This window comes from Barbus barbus, assembly GCF_936440315.1.
Source record: "Barbus barbus genome assembly, chromosome: 25".
Classification (NCBI taxonomy): Eukaryota; Metazoa; Chordata; class Actinopteri; order Cypriniformes; family Cyprinidae; genus Barbus; species Barbus barbus.
In genome coordinates, this window is record NC_136753.1 from 20,627,386 (window position 1) to 20,648,844 (window position 21,459).

Below are 21,459 nucleotides of genomic sequence, written 5' to 3' on the forward strand. Positions count from 1 at the left end.
ATGAAAGTCAATGTTATTTGGACCCATTTAACTTTAAAAAAAAACTTCATGTTCTAAAGAAGAAAGAAACTCAAAGAGGTTTGTAATTATATGAAGATGAGTAAATAAAGTAATTTTTATTTTGGAGTAAACTATCCCTTTAAGAAATAAATCAATGGCATAGTTTTCATTAATATTTCTAAAGTACTATTGACAAAATGCATAATGCATATTTTAACTCCATGTTGGAACAGTCAGTAACTACACTGATTTAGGTCTCCTGTTAAGTGTAAGCTGTATGCACTAAAAGGAGCAGACTCATTATTGTCATTCATGAATCGGGGTACACTGTTTGCACTGTATGCTTTAGATTCACTAACAAGAACCAAACCATAAGAGTAATTTGTCCTGTATTCGAATGTTGAAAATACCTAGCACAACATGACAAATTACTAAAAGTCTTGAGTGCACCAGAGTGAGTGCATCATTTTGACCAATTATAGTTCTCAGTCAAAATTATATATACATACATACACACACACACACACACACATATATATATATATATATATTAGGGCTGTCAACGTTAACGCGTTAACGCATGCGATTAATCTAAAAACTTTTACGCGTACATTTTTTTTAACGCAAATTAATCGTTTGATAAGTTTGACCCCAACTTCTTGCCGTCATCGCAGCGCAGAAGGTAATCTATCATTGCCTGCGTCCCAATGTGCACACTATCCATCCTAAATTATATGTGATATTAGTCATTTTCAGTACTATTTAGGGCAGATAGGGTGGATAGTGTACACATTGGGATGCAGGGATTGTGTGATTATGAGGTGCCAGGCTCGACAAAAGTGAAGCGAACGCGGAGAGAGAGAGCGAGTGTGTCCGAGAGAGAGAGAGAGAGAGAGAGTGTGTCTGAGAGAGAGAGAGAGAGAGAGAGAGTGTCTGAGAGAGAGAGAGAGAGACAGAGTGTGTCTGAGAGAGAGAGAGAGAGAGAGACAGAGTGTGTCCGAGAGAGAGAGAGAGCGACAGTGCGCGAGAGATATGTATACTCATATTTGATAAAGGTACAGCGAACCAGTGTTGCCAGGGTCGCAGTTTTCCCGCACAATTGGGCTATTTTGAAAATACAGTCGCGGGAAAAATTACAGAGCTGTGGGTTACGTTTTTTTGGGCTACTTTTCTAATGTACCGCGGCCGCCCAAAGTATATAGGCTACACGTGTTCGCAAACGTAAGTTATTACAAACACTCGATGGTGGTTTAAAGTGAGTTCTGAGTAAAAGTGTACTATAAATCTCATAAATTGTCTTATGTAGAATGACACTAATGTAAAATTATTTAACAATATTACGGCTTTTGCTGTATTTTGGATCAAATAAATGCAGGTTTGGTGAGCAGAAGAGACTTCTTTAAAACATTAAAAAATCTTACTGTTCAAAAACGTTTGACTGATAGTGTGTGTGTGTATATATTTATTGTTATTACTGTATATCTCACAATTTCAATATTTTTAGTATAGATCAGAGAAATTTTCACACTGACATATACACACTGCACAGAGGAATCTCTCTTACTGCTGTTATTCTGGTATTCCCAGTAGATGTGGCAGTGGAAAGTTGATGTAAATGCCCTCTGACTGGCATGCTTAAAGCTTGTCTGTAAATGCGAGCACACACTCCTCACCCAGCTGATGACACTGTCACCTCGCCCTTCCAGAAGGCCTCATTTATTGACAGAATTTGTCTTTCCTTTTAATGACTAAGCCTTCTCCTCACATGTTTTAAAATTCAGTATTATGGTGTAAATATGGAAGAAAGTGTAATTTCTTGAGTGCCAAATTGTGTAGAAGCAGTAGTGGTAGTAGTAGTAGTGGTATTTATATTAAGTAATTTATGTTTAAATTACTTTTTTCCCTGCCTGGTTCCCATAAATCTTGTGTAAACTGTAACCAATCTATATGTAGCATGAGTAAGTCCATGCTGCAGTTCTGTTGTAAGCGCCCATGTGTTTGATATCACTCCCTACATTAATATATTGTCACTTTCAGATTTGAAATAATGTCTCTCTGTTTGTTTTTCTTGCCTTTCATCTGTTATTTTTATCTGTGGGACAGGGAAAGTGGTGTATATGTCAGAACGTGGTGTCATTTTATTGTAGGGAATCCCGCTCTAGAACCTCTCAGTGGAGAACAACAACAATGATTTACTGAGGAGTCGTACCCGCAGATGTAGCAATCCTAAGATTTTTGCTTCTATTTTTAAGTTTTCTTCTTGCTGCTTGAATGGACTACTATAATATTTTGCCTAGCAATGAATAATTGATGCCTTTGCTTATATTTTGTGTGACCACTGCTGCACAGTTCCCTAGATATCAAAAGTATCAAATTGCTCAGCTGGCACGACGGCATCTGTTTATCCATTATTAAACAGACATGAAAGTGACACTGGTTTTCACAGTTTTCAGAGCACTTCTGGCTTCGCTGGTTTGTCTGGATCAGGTTGGGTAATAGTACTGAATCATTGCGCTCACACACTGAAGACCCAGAGAACTCACCATAACAAGAGCCTCAAGACACCTCGCTGCAGAACATGCTAATATATGTGAGGCAAAGAGACAGAAAGTCACAGATGGAGAGATACATGACTAACAGTCGCATTTTGGCATTGACTCATCTAGTACATTCCTGAATGCTGATATGGTAGCCTCGTCCCATGTGACCGCTTAGAATTAGCCTTTGTATAGAAAAATAGATTACTACACATATGAGATGGATCCTGGTGTTTTAGGTCACCACATACTTCAGAGGGAAGCCACCAGTTTGTAGCTTGAGGATCAGACAGACATTCAGAGGAGTCTTTTTGCCCAGTCTTAAAACTGTGCTTAAAAAGCAGATATGAACACAGTAAAGGTCAACTGTTTATTATTTGCTTTATTTTTGAAAAATCTGTATTGTGAAACCAAGCATCTATTAGTGCAGTAAATAGTGAATTGATGAGTGTGTGCTGTAGCTAATGTTTGGTTAATGGACTGCGATGATACAGTACACGATTTTGTATATTAATTCATAACTAAACATTGTGGCTGTTATGGAAATGTCTCTGTACAGAGATGTTGATGATGATATTGTATGTAAAATAGTAGCTTGTTTATTTATTTATTATTTTGTTTGTTTGAATTCATAATATTCATAGTTTTATAAACCTTTCATTTTTAATTTTGTGTGAAAAGTGTTTATTCACCATGGTATTTTTTTATTAAATTTTTTTTACAAAAAACTGTAATATTGTGAAATATTATTAAAAACTGTTCTCTATTTTAATAATTTTTCAAATGTAATTTATTCTTGTGATGAAAATGCTCAATTTTCAGCAGCCAGTCTTCAGTGTCACATGATCCTTCAGAAATTATTCTAATATGCTGATTTAGTGCTCAAAACTTTTAATATTATCAGTGTTGAGAACAGTTACCTTTGTCATGAGTCCGGGTCCTGCGCTTCTCCCTCTCACCACAAGCGGTCACCATCTCCCGTCCTCCCGATGCGGCGATCCAAGGGGCGTCAGAAGCCTCGTCGGCCGCACCCAGTACCTCGTGCCTGCTTCCGGAGCATCCTGGGCTGATACGCAGCATGCAGGAACCCCTGCTGATGTCGGTGCGAGCGGCGCGGTTTGCTTGTGGTCCTCCCGAGGCAGCAGCAGAGCCTGCTGATGTTCCCTCCGAGGCAGCGGAGCTCACTTTAGGCTTTCCCGAATCAGCGGTGCCCGCTCACAGATCTCCCGAAGTGGCAGGGTCCGGTCACAGCTCCCCTGAGGCAGCGGTATCTGCTCACAAAGCTCCCGAGACAGGGATGCCTGCTCACGATCCTCCCGAGGCAGTGGTTCCCGCTCACAGATCTCCCGAAGCGGCAGTTTCCGCTCACAGTTCCCCCAAGGCAGCGGTGTCCGCTCACAAAGCTCCCGAGACAGGGATGTCCGCTCACGAGCCTCCCGAGGCGGTGGATCCTGCTCACAGATCTCCCGAAGCGGCAGTTTCCCCTCACAGTTCCCCTGAGGCAGCGGTATCCGCTCACAAAACTCCCGAGACGAGGATGCCCGCTCACGATCCTGCCGAGACAGCGGTGCCCGCTCACGTTCCTCCCGAGGCAGCGGTGTTCGCTCACGAGCCTCCTCCCCCTGTTTCACCTCCCTCCGGACTTTGGGTTTATGGTGGAACGTCTGGAAGCCGTTCCTTAGAGGAGGGGTCCTGTCATGAGTCCGGGTCCTGCGCTTCTCCCTCTCACCACAAGCGGTCACCATCTCCCGTCCTCCCGGACTCCATTCCCCTAAACTACACACACCTGTCACATTATTGCACCCTCAGCTGTTCGCCATTGCCACAGACTATATAGTCTCCTCTCTCTCACCACTCGGCCTGGTTGCATTAAGTGTATTTGTAATTGTAATTCTAGTGTTTGCTCTGGTCTGGGATACATGCACTGTGTTGCCGTCTCGTATCCCATTCCGTTACTGCTTTGTTGTTTTTTTTGCCGTGTTGGCTTTTTGTTTCTGATTAAAAGGATCCTTACCTGCATTTGGACCTAGACTTTTGTCATTCGTCATTTCCACAGCGTTCCCGAAGCGGTCCGTGACAACCATTCTTAATATTTTTGTGGAAATATTTTTTCAGGATTCTTTGATGAATAGAAAGTTAAAAAAAACAGCAATTTCTTTCTGAATAAAAGTATTAATTTTGCCACTTGCATTACTTTTCAACCCAAAATTATTTATTTTTTTCATCATTTATTCACACTGTTCCACACTTGTATGACATTCTTTCTTCTGTAGAACACACATAAAAAGAGAGTTTGGTATATTTTTATAATATCTTATAAAAAATGTGTTTCAAAAGAAGAAAAGGTCATACAGGTTTGGAACAACATGAGGGTGACTAAATGATAACAGAATGTTCATTTTTGGGTGAACTATCCCTTTAAAAGTTGGCTACGGATTGTGTTAACACTACCCAACACTGACTGGCATATCAAGCATTTTTAATTCTAATTAACATCTACACTTTTGATGTTTAGGGTATAATGTATTGTGAGAAAGGGTTGCATCCATCAGTGTCATTTACGTGGTTAATTAAAACAAAAGCCTTACAGAAAGGAATGGAGGGAGAAAGGAGTACAATAAGAAGCAGGAGGAAGGACAGTAGTGCAAAGAATGGAAGACTGAGAGAGAGGGGGAATCACAGATATTAGTAATCATAAAGAAGGTGTCCCTGTCATGTCGTCCCCCCTCATCTCGTTAGCTAATGAACTCCACTTACACGCTCTCTTGCACAGCCTCTGCTTTCACAGATCCCCTGGCACACTCTGAAGTCAGCCTCAGGGGCCTAAGCCCGTTCTAACATACTGTATGTTTGTAAGTGAATTACTTCTTATTACATCAACAGGTTGTGCACATTGTAGGGGACAGCATGTCAGATCTTCATTTTACCCATGAGTACCTAATATAGCAGTTCAGTGGACACATCTGTGCTTCCTACTGGATTTCAACCAAGTTCAGCTCTGGCCCAGGGGACAAATAAGGTCCATAAAGTTTGTGATTTCAACCCTTTTCTCAGTCTCAGCGACGGCCCAAATATAAGGCCTATCATGCCAATGCTTTAGTTTGATTGAATTTCTATACTGTGAATCGCTGAGGTCATATAGCATAGCTCTACGAGCTGATGTCGAGTGGACTACTGAGACTCTGGCGGTGTAAGGGAAATCTATAGTCAGACCAGACTGCCTCGTGGAGATGGCCACGCAGCGTCTTCGTAGCAGACAGGCTTGAAAAATGTAGGCCGAAGGCAGCTTGTTTGCAATCCAACTTTGGCGTTTCTATAAATATCACTCAGACAACAGAAAATCTATTTGCTGAAGGCCACAGACTCTGGATTTCTGTTTCTGACCTTGACACTTTTGACCCTTTAGGGAAAACAGAGCGTGTAGGCTCTGATATGAAATCTAGGGTGAGTCTGAACGGCATTTTGAAGTCCTTCAAGGACACTTAGAGAAGGGGACACAACCTGAAGGGTTGCTCCAGAAAAAAGTGAGCAGCTGAATACTTTCACAAAAGGCCCTTTTACAAGGCTGTTAGCTAAGGGAACATGTGATGGTCACTTTGAGGAAGTTATTTTGTCATTTGTGATCACATGGTCCTAAGTGGATCACATGTGTCCACGTTTTTTTTTTTTTTTGCTTTACCCAGTGCCACATGCATGAAGAGAGAGTGCACAAATCTAAATAAATATGAAGACACAAATAGGCAATATTTGACATTGTTTATGTTTCGAATAAATAAAAAAAATGCCATAGTAAAAAAGTAATATATTTAAAATACATTTATTTCATACTAAGTATAGTTCAAATTGCATATTTACAGACATATCGCTAGAGACTTACAGATATAAAAATTTTAATTAAACTTTATTTGGACTACTACGTGCACAAAGCACATTTCTTAATATTGAGACTAAAATCTGTTGTCACTATTCATGAGAATTGTATGATATTTGAATAAAATCACTCTTTAAATGAAAGATATTTAAAGTGTTCCTGAAATATGCTTGCAATAGTTCCACTTAAGCACAGTCAAATATACTTCAGTGTATCTTTAGTTGAACTTCAGCACTACTTCTGCACAATTAAAGTGCATTAAGTCCAAAATTAGTTGTTCCAATTTTGCAGACCTAAAGTGTTTTAGTTTAGTATTTTAGTAAAAGCACAAATATTGGGTAAAATTGTTAATTACACTGGACTATTTTTTATTTATTAAATAATTTTTTCTCTTTAATAAATAATGAAAAATTGTAATGTAAATAGTATGGCTACTGTAGATGGCTTTTTTTTTTTTTTAAATTTGCCTGATAAAATTAACCACTAGCCTAATGATTCTTTTTTTACTTTTCTACAGGACTACACATTGACCATGTATTTCCAGCAGTACTGGAGGGACAAGCGGCTCGCATATTCTGGGATCCCTCTCAATCTCACCCTTGACAACCGGGTAGCCGACCAGCTTTGGGTTCCTGACACGTATTTCCTAAATGACAAGAAGTCTTTTGTCCATGGTGTCACAGTGAAGAACCGCATGATCCGCCTGCACCCGGATGGCACAGTTCTTTATGGATTAAGGTGAGAACTGATCCCATATCTAGAGCCATCAGCCAGTATTGCTTGTTTTTCATTTTCATTTTTACCTGTTTAATTTTTCATTTTTATCTGTTTTTGATGAGTAATCAGCTTTTGATCACTAATAGATATACAGTAATATGTCAAATAAACATAGAAATATCTTAAATTACAATAAAATACTTAAATAATATATACTTTTTTATGTAATAAATTTAATAATTTATTCATATGTAATGTATTATTAATATGTAATAACAGTTTAATAAATTGAAAATTAGTGTATTTTTTCCTCACATTGGAGATTCTTTTTTTTTACTAAAATATACCTTTCACATAATTTGTTTGTATTTGACGTTTCAACTGTGGGAAGTGTCTGATAGCACGCGGCTTCAGTGGACGCACATCATGAGAGCATGCCCTATTTTGCTCAGTGCACTCGCCTACTAAATTGCATAAGTGTTAATGTGTGCCTTTATCTTGTTAAACCCCTTTAGTGTTATCAGACTCTGATCCTAAATGAGCTGCATTGCTCGTTCCCACGCAGAAGAGCATGGGTATGCCTTCATCCTCTGTACCAGCTGGAGTGCTCTATGAGCCAGTTACCGTAGCCTAATTTAGCCTTTCGTTTTGTTCCAAATTAGATCCTGTGGACTAATGTGGCCATATGCTAATGCATGGGTCTTGCTCATAAAGTTGAACCATTTCCGTCTTTTTATGATTTATCTCCTTTCGCTCCAATGGAACATCAGCAATCCATCGAATATCATTTTACAGTTCATCTAGGGAGTTCCCTGGTCATATAACGCAGATATTGTAGTTTGATGAAGCGAAAGTGTGGATGGAAGGCTTTTATTTGTTTGCCTGAGCTGGACATCATTAAAGAAAGAAGAGCCTGCATATGGCATTTGAGTGTACACTCATTAAAACAGCTCTGAAGATGGAATGAAGACACTGAGTTTCCCCGTTAATTTACCCACTCTACAAAGGAAGGACCACAGAAACATAGTAATGACCCACTTCAAACCAATGTTATATGCTCATATGTCAAAATCAAGGGAGAGTGTGTAATACAAAGACAAAAACATTAAATAAATGACTGCTTTAGTATGTTGTTACTTGAATATATAACTGGAGGGATAAAAAACAAGTAAACAATTTATTTGAATGCATGAGGGATATTTCAACTCTTAAATGATCTGTGCAGTTTTTAAGTGTAAAGGCACAATCAAATTAGTGAAACTTCTTTGAAATTTCACAAAGTAAAAAGGCACATTGTCCATTATCAATAGTATAGCGATACATAAACCACAGTTTAAAGGGATAGTTCACCCAAAAAATGAAAATTCTGTCATTAATTACTCCCTCATGTTGTTCCAAACCCATAAGACCTCCGTTCATATTCAAAATATAAATTAAGATATTTTTGATGAATTCCGAGAGCTCTCTGACCCCCATAGACTGCAATGGAATTATCATGATCAAGGTCCAGAAACGTAGTTAGGACATCGTTAAAATAAGAAGCTGCGAGATTACTTTTTGTGCGCAAAGAAAAAAAACGCCTTTTTTAACAATTTGTCTCCTCCGCGCCACCCTGGCGCCATTTTGGAGAGTATCCTGTTCTGTGTCAGCTGCACCATGCAGATACGTTTTCTGCGTTGTTTTCACTTTGATCTGAACAAAAACAATGTATCTGCATGGCGCAGCTGACACAGAACAGCATTCATTGTTTACGTATGTGATACTCTCCAAAATGATGATAGGGTGACACGGATAAGACGAATTGTTAAGTAAAGTTGTTTTCTTTTTTTTTCTTTTTTTTGTGCACAAAATCTCGTAGATTCGTAAAATTACGGCTGAACCCCTGATGTCACATGGATTATTTTACCGATGTCCTTGCTACATTTCTGGACCTTGATCGTGATAATTCCATTGCTGTCTATGGGAAGGTCAGAGAGCTCTCAGAATTCATCAAAAACATCTTAATTTGTGTTTCGAAGTTGAACGGAGGTCTTACGGGTTTGGAATGACATGAGGGTGAGGGTGAACTATCCTATATGCGGTCACATTGGCGAAATTTCACAGACAAAACAGGTTCATTGTCTCTTGTCAATGGACCTGTTTTCTCCCAAGAAAATCAAGTCCATTGACAGTGACTGAGCCTGGTTTCTTCCAAGGTTTTTTTCTCCATTTCTGTCACCGATGGAGTTTGGTTCCCTGCCTCTGTTGCCTTTAGCAATATTGTCAATATTAATATTGTCGGCTTGCTTGCACAGACACTATTGGAAGAGTACTAAACTGGATGATGATATCACTGAATCAACAATGAACTGACTTTAACTGAAGAATTGACTGTTTGTAATTGTCCTATTGCATTATTCACAAACTGCTTTGACACAATTTGTATTGTAAAAAGCGTTATATAAATAAAGGTGACTTGACTGGTCAATGCAGCGAATGTGAGCAACTTGTAAAACCAGTTGCGAAATCTATGTGGGTAAATCTTTCACCTCCATACAAAATTCCCAATTAGATGGATTCCTATTGAAATGGCTGGATTTTGTCTACAAAAATTCATGGAACAACGGTAAAAGTGACCACATTTAAGTAATGATGTTTTTCCAGGGCTGTAGCTTAACATTCCAGAGCCTGGGACAAAAAATGAATGCAAGAAATTTGAAACCGTTATAAACTAGTATCCCCTTGTTTGAAAACTTCTGCCATAGAGGACTTTAGTGAGCCCCACTTGGTTGTACCCCTGACCACAGCCCTGCATTCGTCCAGATAAGATTAGAAGGATTGAACATGATCTTCCACTTACAATAGGCTTACTGCAACTGTTACCGGGAAGGGAAATCTATACCTGGATGAGAAACCAAACCTTACTTTAAATGTTCATTGATATTGACTCACAAAGAACATTTGTCATCACATTTTAGTCTAAACTCACACTTGTAAACTCATCCATGGGATGAAATGAGATGTGGGCTTTCCTTGAGCTTGTTTGGCCGCTTGCAGTGCCACTACTCAATAGCCAGTTTTTTGGGGCAAAAACTGCATTTTTATATATTCAAATCTGTATTATTTGTTCATGACCACTCATCCATATGCATGCTCTGTGCTATATTTGGTTCAAAAGCCTTTTGAAGGGCAGGGGGAGCCATATTTTAAAATGCTCCATCTTGCACATCTTGTTCACAATGAGATACACATAAGTTTTGGAGTGTTGGTTAGCAAGTGCAGTACCTGCTGTATGTATAGAACTGTGGCTTTGATTTTCTGTGACCTGTGTGTGTGTTTCTGTGTTTCTAGAATCACCACCACTGCCGCATGCATGATGGATCTGAGAAGATATCCATTAGATGAGCAGAACTGCACTCTGGAGATAGAGAGTTGTAAGTGTTCTCTCTCACACACTGCTGCAAAGACCAGCATACATTTCCATGCTGTTTCAAGCTGGTTTATACTGGTCAGTGCTAGTTTGGTGCTTTTTTCACTGGTGAAGCTGCAAAAATAAAATGTGCAGTATTACTGAATATAATGTGTTATCTTTCTTATATGCTGCCTAAAATAGTAATAATTATTGATTAGGCTTTGACATTTGAACTTTATTATTCAACAGAATATATGAGATTACCATATCCATTTAGCATATACATTACCATGTGGGGTCAGTAAGACATTTTATTGATTTGGTTACATCAAAAAAGCTATATAGGGACATTTTCTTCTCCAAATACCTCAAAAATAAACTTTGCTCCAAGAGACTCTGCAGGGTATTGAATCTTGCATGGCACCTGTAGTAAAACTCTGTTGACACAAGCAGCATGTTTTGTTTATGCTTATTAACCGTGTTTAAACAATCAACTCTCTGTGGACTGTCACCTTTAATTATATCACTTCTTTAGCAACTAGTTGTTGAGTTTAGTAGTGTACATATTACACAAATTTGAATGACAATACAGTTGTCACTACCTGAATTTGTTTGTGGGTAAATTCACTTACAGAATATGGTAATCACTCCCCTAAATAACCCAACTTTAATAGTACACAGTGCTTCATATGCACACTAATAAAACCACGTAGCTCATTATGGTTTACAAACATGGCAATGCCGGTATGAAATGGAGCTGTCTGTGTTTCACAGTGGGAAATCTGACCTCTAACAGCTCCCCACACTTGTGCGAAACAGATGCTTATGTGCATGATTATGCTAACAATGCACTTCTGCTGACTTTTTTTTTTACTTTTCAGCATATGTTACACACACTAATTATGGAAAAGAAATGCTTTTTCAAGGAACCATATTTTTAGAATTGTAAAGGAGGGAAAAGTTGCATAAATATAGATATTTTAATGTATGAATATCTAAATTTCACTGTCTGAGCTCAGTAAATCTCCCTCTAAAACATGATTTGTGATCTGATATTTACTTTGACCCAGTAATGTGTCGTTTACTCTTTGATTAATTTGATTTCTGCTTCTCCTATAGATGGATACACAACAGATGACATCGAGTTTTACTGGAAGGGAGGAGAAAATGCAGTAACTGGTGTGTCGCGTATCGAGCTCCCACAGTTCTCCATCGTTGACTACAAACTTGTATCCAGAAATGTTGTCTTTTCCACAGGTAAAATAGCAAGACAGGTTAAAATTATAACAAGTAATCCAAAAAAAAGTAATTAATTACATTTTTCTTTACTCTTTTAGTCCCACATATTTGGCATTATTTATTTAAATTATATTAAATATAATATAATATAATATAATATAGCTGTTTAAAACTCACAGTTTATACTGTGCCTGCCTCTTTATTCAAAATGAAACATATGAAGTGACAAATGATTCATATTTGCAACCTTGAGGTCATGACCCCTTAAGATGCAAAGGTTTTTTTTAGCATTACAAAGCTGTATTTCTATATTTAATACAGTAAGTAGATTTGCTTGTGCTTAAAATATTTTATAAAATGTCTACAACATAGCCTGGATCCAAAAGGTGTACTCAGTGTATCCCTACAGGAATTTTAGTCCTAAAACAGTCTTAAAACTGTTTGCTAGAACTTTTTATTATTTGTAAGGCAGGATTTAGCACAATAGTTTACACCATGAAAGTCAATGAAGGGGTGCCCAAATCATTTGTTACAGTTCTTGTTACAGAGGCGATAACAATAAAATGTATTAAATACTAAAATAGTCAAATGTGTTGTCTTAAGAGTGTAATTTGCTAGTCATGTAATTACGCTTGTAATAAAGTTTATAGCTTAATGCAGAGACTTGGATTAGAGCGCAAGGAAGTTTACTACCAAAAAAGACCTTGACATGATGTTTGTCTGCACAAAATGTGCCATTAGAATGGTTTTTGTAGTGTTTTAAAGCTCTGATCAAGCTGAAATTTTTAACTAAGTCTATTTGTAATGCAGAAAAGTGCCGATTTCTGCAGATCATGCCTTTTTTGGTAACGCTTTTTTTTTCTGCTTGTCCTGTTTTCTGGCCTCACTCTCACGAGAGTGGTATTCCCATGTACCACTTATTTGAAAACCTCCTAATTGGGGCCTGTGCATCAGATATCTCTCTTCTTCATGGTAGAACAGACCAGTAATAATGGAGGAGCAATTACCACTCTATTTCCTCAAGCTTCTAAAGAGAAGAGCAGAGATGGAAGGGGGGAGCAAGTGAGAGATGCAGTCAGAGAAGAGAAAAAACAGCCACTTGATACAACCATTCATGAGGTAGAAGACCCATTGCATAAATTATTCTCTTCTAAAACTAAGGCATTCATAGGGGCAGCGCTGTAATGATTATTCCCCATCCTGAATTAATGACACATAGAAAGAGACTGGCTATTTTCTGCACATAGTGAAAAGGATTATGGGAATCGTGAGGTTTTGATTGAGGAGGATGTGACAGTACTGCTGATGCCATGATAAGCTTTTTCTAGAAGAGGAAAAAATGTTGTCAGAATTCATGACTGTTTTTAACGGCTGTCAATAGAGATTTGATGGCCATCTATGGGTCCAAATTGTGTGTAGAAGCCACAACACCTACCAGCAGATGCTAACCGACCCAGGCTAGCCAGCCAAACCTTGACCAACCCAACACAGCAACATTAACTCAACCAATGCTGTGAGTTTAGGGGTGGGACTATCTATTTTTCTGACCAATAGAAGATGAGGGGAGAGTTGTGCAGTTTCTTGTGTGTCTGTACTAGTTATGCGCGGGTCGTCTCGTAACCCGCGGACCCCGCGGGTAACCCGCGGGTCGGGTTGGGGCGGGTAAAGAAATTGTCACTTTATTTGCGGGGCGGGTTGGGGCGGGTCATTAAAAAAAAAAAAAAACATGTATGTTGCGTGCAATTCCCTATAGCCTATATTAAATATTTGGGAATATCTATTTTCATGTTTTATTAAGTTCTTTGATAAGGTTACGTCACGTGACAAGTCACGAAAGCGCCAAGCAGCTACCGCTGCCAGTCACAACAAAAACAAAGAAATAAAAGTGAATATGGAAGACGAGGTGCGGGAGAAATTGTATCCCAGCCACAAGCGCATCAAGCGAGCGCACATTCAGCTCTGCTGGCCGGTTGCTGGTGTCCAGGCGAAATAGATTAAACCCCGGTACAGTGGATGCCATTCTTTTTTTGCACAGCGAACGTAAAAACGCTAAATGAACATTTCCGTGTGATAAATGAAAAGAAAAAAAAATGTCAGTGGTTATTTAGCGTAGGCTGTAAACTGTAGGCCTGCCCTATACAAATCTAAAATAAAAAATTGTTTAGCCTAGATTACAAACGCTGCTTTGTAAATGTTTAAAATGTGTATCATTATCTTGTTATTAATATGACCTGATTTATCGTTCATATTCATAATCATATGTTGTTGCCAGTTTACAGGGCGATGTGTCCAAGCACTTTCAGGCTGAAATAAAGGCTGTTTTCATTTTAATTAAAAATATATACAGTGGTGCGGGGCGGGCTGGGGCGGGCCAAATAATTTCATAAAAGCGGGACCCGCGGGTTGGAAAAATACCCGACCCGCGCATCACTAGTCTGTACGTATTTTACGTGATTAGTGTGGGAAGGTTTTTGTGAGGTACACTGTAAGTAATTAGCCTGAAGTATGTGTAGGTAGCTTAAGTTCATCATGTAGGTTACGTAGCATGTTTTTATAGACTGTGATGTGTGTACAGGTTGCATAATGTGCATCTGTCGGTTGTGTTATGAGTGTAGGATGTGTGATTTTGTTCATTGGTTGTGTGCATGTTTGGGTGTGTATGTGTATCTTGGCTGAATGCTTGTTAGTTGTTGTTTTTTTCACCTCCATAAATAACTAAGCAGAGATTTCTCATCACATAAGCTGCATGGTATTATAAGGCATAATGTGTTTATATTAACTTCTGTTCTTTGGATTAATGAGTTGAACAGGGTTAAACAATTTACCTTTAACCCCTCAAACCCCTAACCCTAAAGGTCACATTAGTGAAATTTCTATTGGCTTTTGTCAATAGTGTAGCAACATTTCCTTTTTACAGTTCACACAGAAGTCACTTTCAAAGAAAGCAGCTAAATGGGAGCTTTCGCACAACCAACTTTAACATTTTTCACTCAATACACTAAATTTTTCACCTTTACACGAAATTCCAAATGGTGTGGACTCCTATTGAAATTACTGCATTTTGTCGGCAAAAATGTATTACTCTCATGTTGTTTCAAACCCATAAGACCTTCATTCTTCTTCAGAACACAAATTAAGATATTTTTTAATAAAATCCAATAGCTTTCTTACTCTGCATAGACAGCAATGCAACTGACACATTCAAGACCCAGAAAGTTAGTAAGGATATTGTTAAAATAGTCCATGTGGCATCAGTGGTTCAACCATAATTTTATGAAGCTACGAGAATACTTTTTGTGCACAAAGAAAACAAAAATAACTTCAGTGCCAATCTTTAACACACTTTTCACAACAGAAAAGTTAAGTTTTGACACTACTTTGTTGACATATTTCCATTTGACAAAGGAAGTTTGGAGAGTATATTAATCTGCAGTAGTAGAATTTGATTGAAAATGTCTGTAGTGCACATCGAGTAAGTTTTTCCTGTACATTTTAAATTTGTATTATGTATTTGTATTATGTTTTTTCAACTCTTAAAAGTGTTCTATTGAATATATGGCTTCAAAACTAATAGACATGGACTACAAGCTATGAAAGTCTAGTTTTGATTTCATAGGGGGCTTTAACATTTAATGTTTACTCGCTATTTCATTCTCTTTTCTTGTCTCCTTTCACACTGTGGTGTGTGTGCTCAAGGCTAAGCTACAACAAATCACAGATTTTTTTTTTGTCCACGCTTGCCAGTTGCCATAGCAACAAAAGCTACTCCTGCTGCCAATGCTACTGATGTAAAATGTAAAGAATTTCTCCAAAGCCTTTTAGAAATAAATATCCATCTTTTTCCTCTCTCGTGTCTCCCTGTTTACTTCTTTTCCTCGCAGTCTTTGCTTCTCTTTCTCTTTCATAGTCTTTAACTATCTTTCTTATCTCTTTAACAGGTGCCTATCCTCGACTATCTTTGAGCTTCAAGCTAAAAAGAAACATCGGCTACTTCATCCTGCAGACCTACATGCCCTCAATCCTGATCACCATCCTGTCCTGGGTCTCCTTCTGGATAAACTACGATGCCTCAGCGGCCAGAGTGGCATTAGGTATGCTATTTATTCTTTAGGATGTCCTGTATACAGCTGACAGGATGTATGTCATCCGTCGTTTCCGCTGTGGAAGTGCATGCTTTATTTAACGGCGCATTGTTGGATGCTCCAATAACTAGAATGCCAACATTCGGTATTCTGTTTGAATTGCAACTTTTTCTGTACGCACGCCAGGTCTCCTCTGAGTCCTCACCCTCCCTTTGGTTTACTTTTTCTTGGATCTTGCCTCCAGACAAACACCGACACACACATATACACTCAGACACATACACAGACAGATATTGTAGGGGTGCATGCATCATTTAACAAGGAACCGGGTAGACCCAAGTTGCCACAAACCCATTGCTTTTGACACACTACAGCAACTGCTCGCAGAGAGAGAGAGACTGTTTCCAGTGTGTCTTTGCTCTAATGTGGTTATTCCAGAATGAGGAGTGACTCAGTTTGCCCAAAAGGCTACAGAACAGTTTGCCCGAAAGGCTACAGAACCTCTCCAGCTGCAGTGAGTAGCAGGACACAAAAGCTCTGTTTCAAAACTCAGCATAAACAGCCTTTTAAGGCACACTCCCGTTCCGAAGGCGGTTCCAAATACTGCTCAAATACTAAGGAAGGCAAAAATCTGAGCAACATAATCAGAATGTACTCTTTGAATTTATATAGTATGTAATATTTGTGTGTGTCATGTATTTTTAAACAAGGAGTGCTACACAGAAAACAAGTTGGGGGTTCGGTGCCTTGCTCAAGGGCACCTCAGTCGTGGTATTGAGGGTGGAGAGAGCGCTGGACATTCACTCCCCCCACCTACAATCCCTGCCGGCCCGAGAATCGAACCCGCAACCCTTGGATTACAAGTCCGACTCTCTAACCATTAGGCCACGACTTCCCTTCCGACTATTTAAAATATATGAATTAAAGTTGTAATAATATTTTAACAATATTGACATATTTTTTATCAAATAAATGCAGCAGGAGAGACATCTTTCAAAAACCTTAGCAAATCCTACCACAAATGATGAACGTTGTATATATGGTTTCATTTAATAATAGCATACATAATTGTAATTTGCTCCACTATTAAAACAACTTTAAATGTAGTTGACTATTTTTTATTATTCACCTGTAGTACTGATAACTACCTTTATATGCAAAGATACTGTGTAGTTGAACTGGTTTAAATTATGAGCAGCTTGTTCCATTTCAGTAAGGATGCTGCCTAGGAGGCGCCTGCCTATTTAGACATTTGCCAGCAAGGCAGCTTTCTTGGTTGTGAAACAGAGCTACTGCGAGCGGCTTTTAAACTAGCTTTCAGTCTCACTGCCTCCAGCCTGCTCACTGCCTGTGTGGACAGCAAACTCAGAGCATATGAGCTCAGATTTACACCACATTCTGCTGAAGAGACTTCAGTGCATATACAATATTATCATCTGGGCATTTTTAAATCACAGAGATAGATCACAGGGCGCGGTACAATATTTTTTTAATCACATGTTTAATGTGTGCAAGAGTGTGTTTTTTCATGCACCCAGGTGCGGCTCTTTGAGATGGATGTGATATGTTGGATATGGGCCTTCTTTAGGGAAATTGTCCTCATTAACCATGTTAAGCGGAGAAATGAGAACACTTTACACTGGAAGGAAGGAGTCTCCTGGGTCCCCCACATATATACCACCCATCTCACCTGCCTCTACGCATCATTACAAGGCCCCCACCCCCGTCTATCTATTTTCTTACTCTCTCTGTTTCTATTCCTCTTTTTCTTTGTCTTTTTCTGCTGTCCTCCCACAGCCAGGCAGCCAAATGAAAATAAAGGGATCAATGTTGCTAGGAAACAATTACATTTAACTTCCATTTCAATCCCAAGGCATGCTGCAGCACAGATGAATCTCTGCCTTAAATGCCTCTGTCTCGCCGCCTCCCACCGCTCGCTGACTCCATCTATTCTCTGCAGCCACATCCGGCCCGGCCCGGCCCGGCCTCGGCCCTGTATCTCGCACTGCATTACCGCAGCACACTTAAAGACTTGATTCACTTCAGAAAGGAAGTTATCAAATGAAGCAAGAAGCAAACATATCGAATGATGTAGATGATGTTTCATTGATGCCCTCTGATTGTTTTGCTGGCGTGGTCAGGCGTGTAGATTTTCAGCTGAGATTATTATACTGTAAGATCTCAAGACTGGCTAATGACTAAAGCAGAACATAGTGTCAGTTATATTTGTAGTCCAGATTTTTAGATTTTTTTATGAACATTCCTAGTCTCATTAAAATTACCAATTGCCAATTATCTATTTTGGCAGTATGTATTTATTTAATATAATTTTAGGAAACTTGCATTTTGTTTGGCTCCATTCTAACATTAATCAGCCACACAAGTTCTGTCATTTAGTCACCCCAATGTCATTCCAAACCTGTATGAAACCTCTTCATTCTTGGAACAAAATGTTATGTAATGTGCTGGTTTCTCTTTCTCAATGGAATTACAATGAATTGGGACTGAAGTTTTCAAGAAAAAAAAGCACTAAATAATATCAGTTGTCTTCTCAAATCATCACAGCTTTGTGTGAAGTCAGTTCTTGAACAAATAATTTAGAAAGTTTTTGTGCACTGGATCAACAGATTCATTTATGAGTTGCTGCTTCTTCCAGGACAGATGTCAAGATTTTCAGTGAATATTGCATTATTTTGATCTGTTCCTCCTCACACAAAGCTATCATTAACCTTTATTTAGCCAGGCAAGTCACTTAAGTTATTTACAGCAACATGTGGCTTTAGAAGATCTGAAATATAGCGCACAAATCATTTTGAACACTTTTATAATACTTTTTTTGTCATTTTGGAAATTGACCATCTTCCCTCGCCTTTTGTTTTGTATAGTAGACGCCGTACTGTACAGGTTTGGAATTACATGAAGGTAAGTCATTTTTGGGTGAACTAGTTCTTTAAAGGAACTTTAACTAAATGCATCTGGTCAAAGTGCCTGAAAACAGTCCGAAATAGATCTTGAGTGCTTGCTGATGTTGTGCATTTCACTTTTCACAAAAGTCTAACTCAAAAGAACAACATCCCACACTATTCACTGCAGACAGGTCTGTGTGAAGGTAGATGTTTGTTCTGGTTAGGGAACTCCTCTGCGCTGAACTCTGTGCAGAGCTGAGTTTGATCCTCCCTTGCTGTGACCTGGTCATGCACAAATCAGTGCAGTGTGCTCCACGTACAGCCCTCTTCACACCAGAATGCTGCTTTTGAGTTTATGTAAGCTAGGACAGGCATCCATCTGCCCACACATGTCCTCTCTCACTCTGGGAACTCAGGCCTTTACAGTGAACGCACTGTGGGAGTGAAGTGCCGACCATTTTATTTGGTCTCTGGTTGTTAAATTGTATTCTACATTCTAATATTCAACTCCAGTAATAAAGCTTGTGAATAAAACGTCTGAGAGGCTAGACATGCTAATTTTAGTTGACTATTTTGTGCAGTTCTGTGACAGCTCACCTTTTTCTAGAACACTGGATGGTGGTATGTAAAGTTAATTCAGACAGATGGGTCATTGATTCTAAAGAGCAGTGATTCTTAACCAGTCTGCAGCAACACTAGGGGTAAGTATTGCTTTATAAAATTACATATAAAGCAATGACTATAAATGAGATAAATGTGTTATAGAATAATATACACATTATTCATGCAACATTCACAAGCTATGGGTCAATAGGTTTTTTTCTTGCATTCAGTTGACCAGAAGTGACAGTAAGGAAATTTACATTGTTACATTAATTTCAATTTCAAGTAAATGCTGAACTTTGTATTTGTCAAAGAATCCTTAAAAAAAAAAAAAAAAAAGTTGTGACACTGAAGACTGTTGGCTGCTGAAAATTCAGCTTTGCCATCACAGGAATAAATTGCATTTTAAAATATATTAAAATAGAAAACAATTATTTAAATATGTAATAATATTTCACAATATTACTGTTTAAATACAGTCTTGTATAGTTATAACATTCAACTTATTTATAAGCCAAGAAAGCAAAACCTTATTTAAAAAATTTGTTTAGATGAAAATGTGCATTTAGACAAGTCAGCAGACAAAAGTTATTGCATCGCTTTACTTGATTCATAGTGCTAATTTATGCCCAGTGCAATTAAACATTTAAATTAAAAACACTGTTAAAGAATATGCATAATGCATGCGAACGTAAAAGATGTTCACCTCAAAATTCTGTACAAAAATCACTTTATTCAGTGGGAAACCTGTTCTCTGTAGCATTAGGGTTAACACTAAATTATTAAAGCCATTTAAATAGTCAGGAGACAAGAGAAAATAAGAAAAGCATGTACATTCTTTTAAAATCCACTATTTGAGATGTTCTCGGCAGTCAGAGTCTCGGTTGAAAAGTGCCTGGATTGTAATTCCAGGAATTGTGCTTAATGTAACTTTAAATGTTAATGTGATGCTCCTCAGAGTCAAAACTAGGACATGGCTGCTTTGCAGTCAGTCGACGAGACCCTTTTCTCGTTAACGAGGTAACGGCATTCCTTAGGGAGTGTGAATGTGGTGGAGACAAGGTCCCCTGTAAAGCACACTGCCCTGCACTAATTACACTTTAATTAGAGTAAAAACCCAAAGTAACGGTCTGTAATTTTAGTGCTCGAGATCTAAGCTATGATCAGGCTTGTCATAGTCGTGATGTACGCTCATCACTTCCTTATAGTTTTGCAATGTGGTTTGGAGAGGAAGTTGACAGTTTGTTTGAGAAATTAGCTCAGCTATGATGGAGTCTTGCTGTGTTTGTTGCAAAAGATGTCGGTCCTTTGCAGGGCAACAGAAATATTGACAGTTTCATTTCTTGCTCCAGTCAGGCATATTCACACTTATGTCCCACCACAGCTACAGCAGAGTCAGCAACAAACACAGTGATTTGAGTGGCAGCTTTAACCAGGAGCCGAATTTCGTAAAGCAGATTTATGTCTAATCTGAAAATGAGATTTGCAGAAAGGTAGAACTACTAAATATGCAGAGCAGATGTGACACATAGGGTTGTTAAAGGGATAGTTCACCTAAAAATGAAAATGCTTTCATCAGCCTCTTCAAGTTACTTTCTTTTACACAACACAAACAAATATGCTTTAACGAATGTTGGGGTTCAAAAAACATCTAATTAACTTTCTTTGCATGGCCTAAAAGACTTATTTTTTTCCAAAAAAATAAAAAAACATTGTTTTTGACATTGTTTGCACATAGACAGTGATTTTTGTTTTGACATTAAGGAAATCTCCTTGAAAGCAGTGATAAGTTCCATCAAGATATGTCACAACTAGTCTCACTCTCAGACGGCATGTCCTCAGACTGCCCACAGTCTGTTCGCTGACCATCTGACTGATGCATATTTCTCATAAAACTGGAAAGCACTTTCTCAATCTGGCAAGCTCCAATCTGATTGGCTGACTTTACACAAGTCGTGAGTGAAGGCATGGAGGGTTTTTTTTTTTTTTATCATTGTGCCTTATGAAAGTCATATTTACAAGTTATTTGGTTGATAAAAGCACTTTTGACAATTACATAATCGCTGGATTTGCCAAAGTTTGTCAGGTTAGTGGCATCAAATCTTACAAAATT

General features: G+C 38.5%; 1 protein-coding gene across 2 annotated transcripts in view; it reads left to right on the top strand.

Moving 5' to 3' along the window:
• LOC306845356 (gamma-aminobutyric acid receptor subunit beta-3-like) overlaps positions 1-21,459 on the top strand; it is a 67,716-nt gene that overhangs the window by 36,188 nt on the left and 10,069 nt on the right. For both annotated transcript variants that reach the window (XM_079378108.1, XM_079378107.1), the window contains exons 5-8: positions 6,926-7,146; positions 10,456-10,538; positions 11,636-11,773; positions 15,694-15,846. In XM_079378108.1, the coding sequence (XP_079234234.1) occupies positions 6,926-7,146; positions 10,456-10,538; positions 11,636-11,773; positions 15,694-15,846 (595 nt within the window). The remainder of the gene's footprint in view (positions 1-6,925; positions 7,147-10,455; positions 10,539-11,635; positions 11,774-15,693; positions 15,847-21,459) is intronic.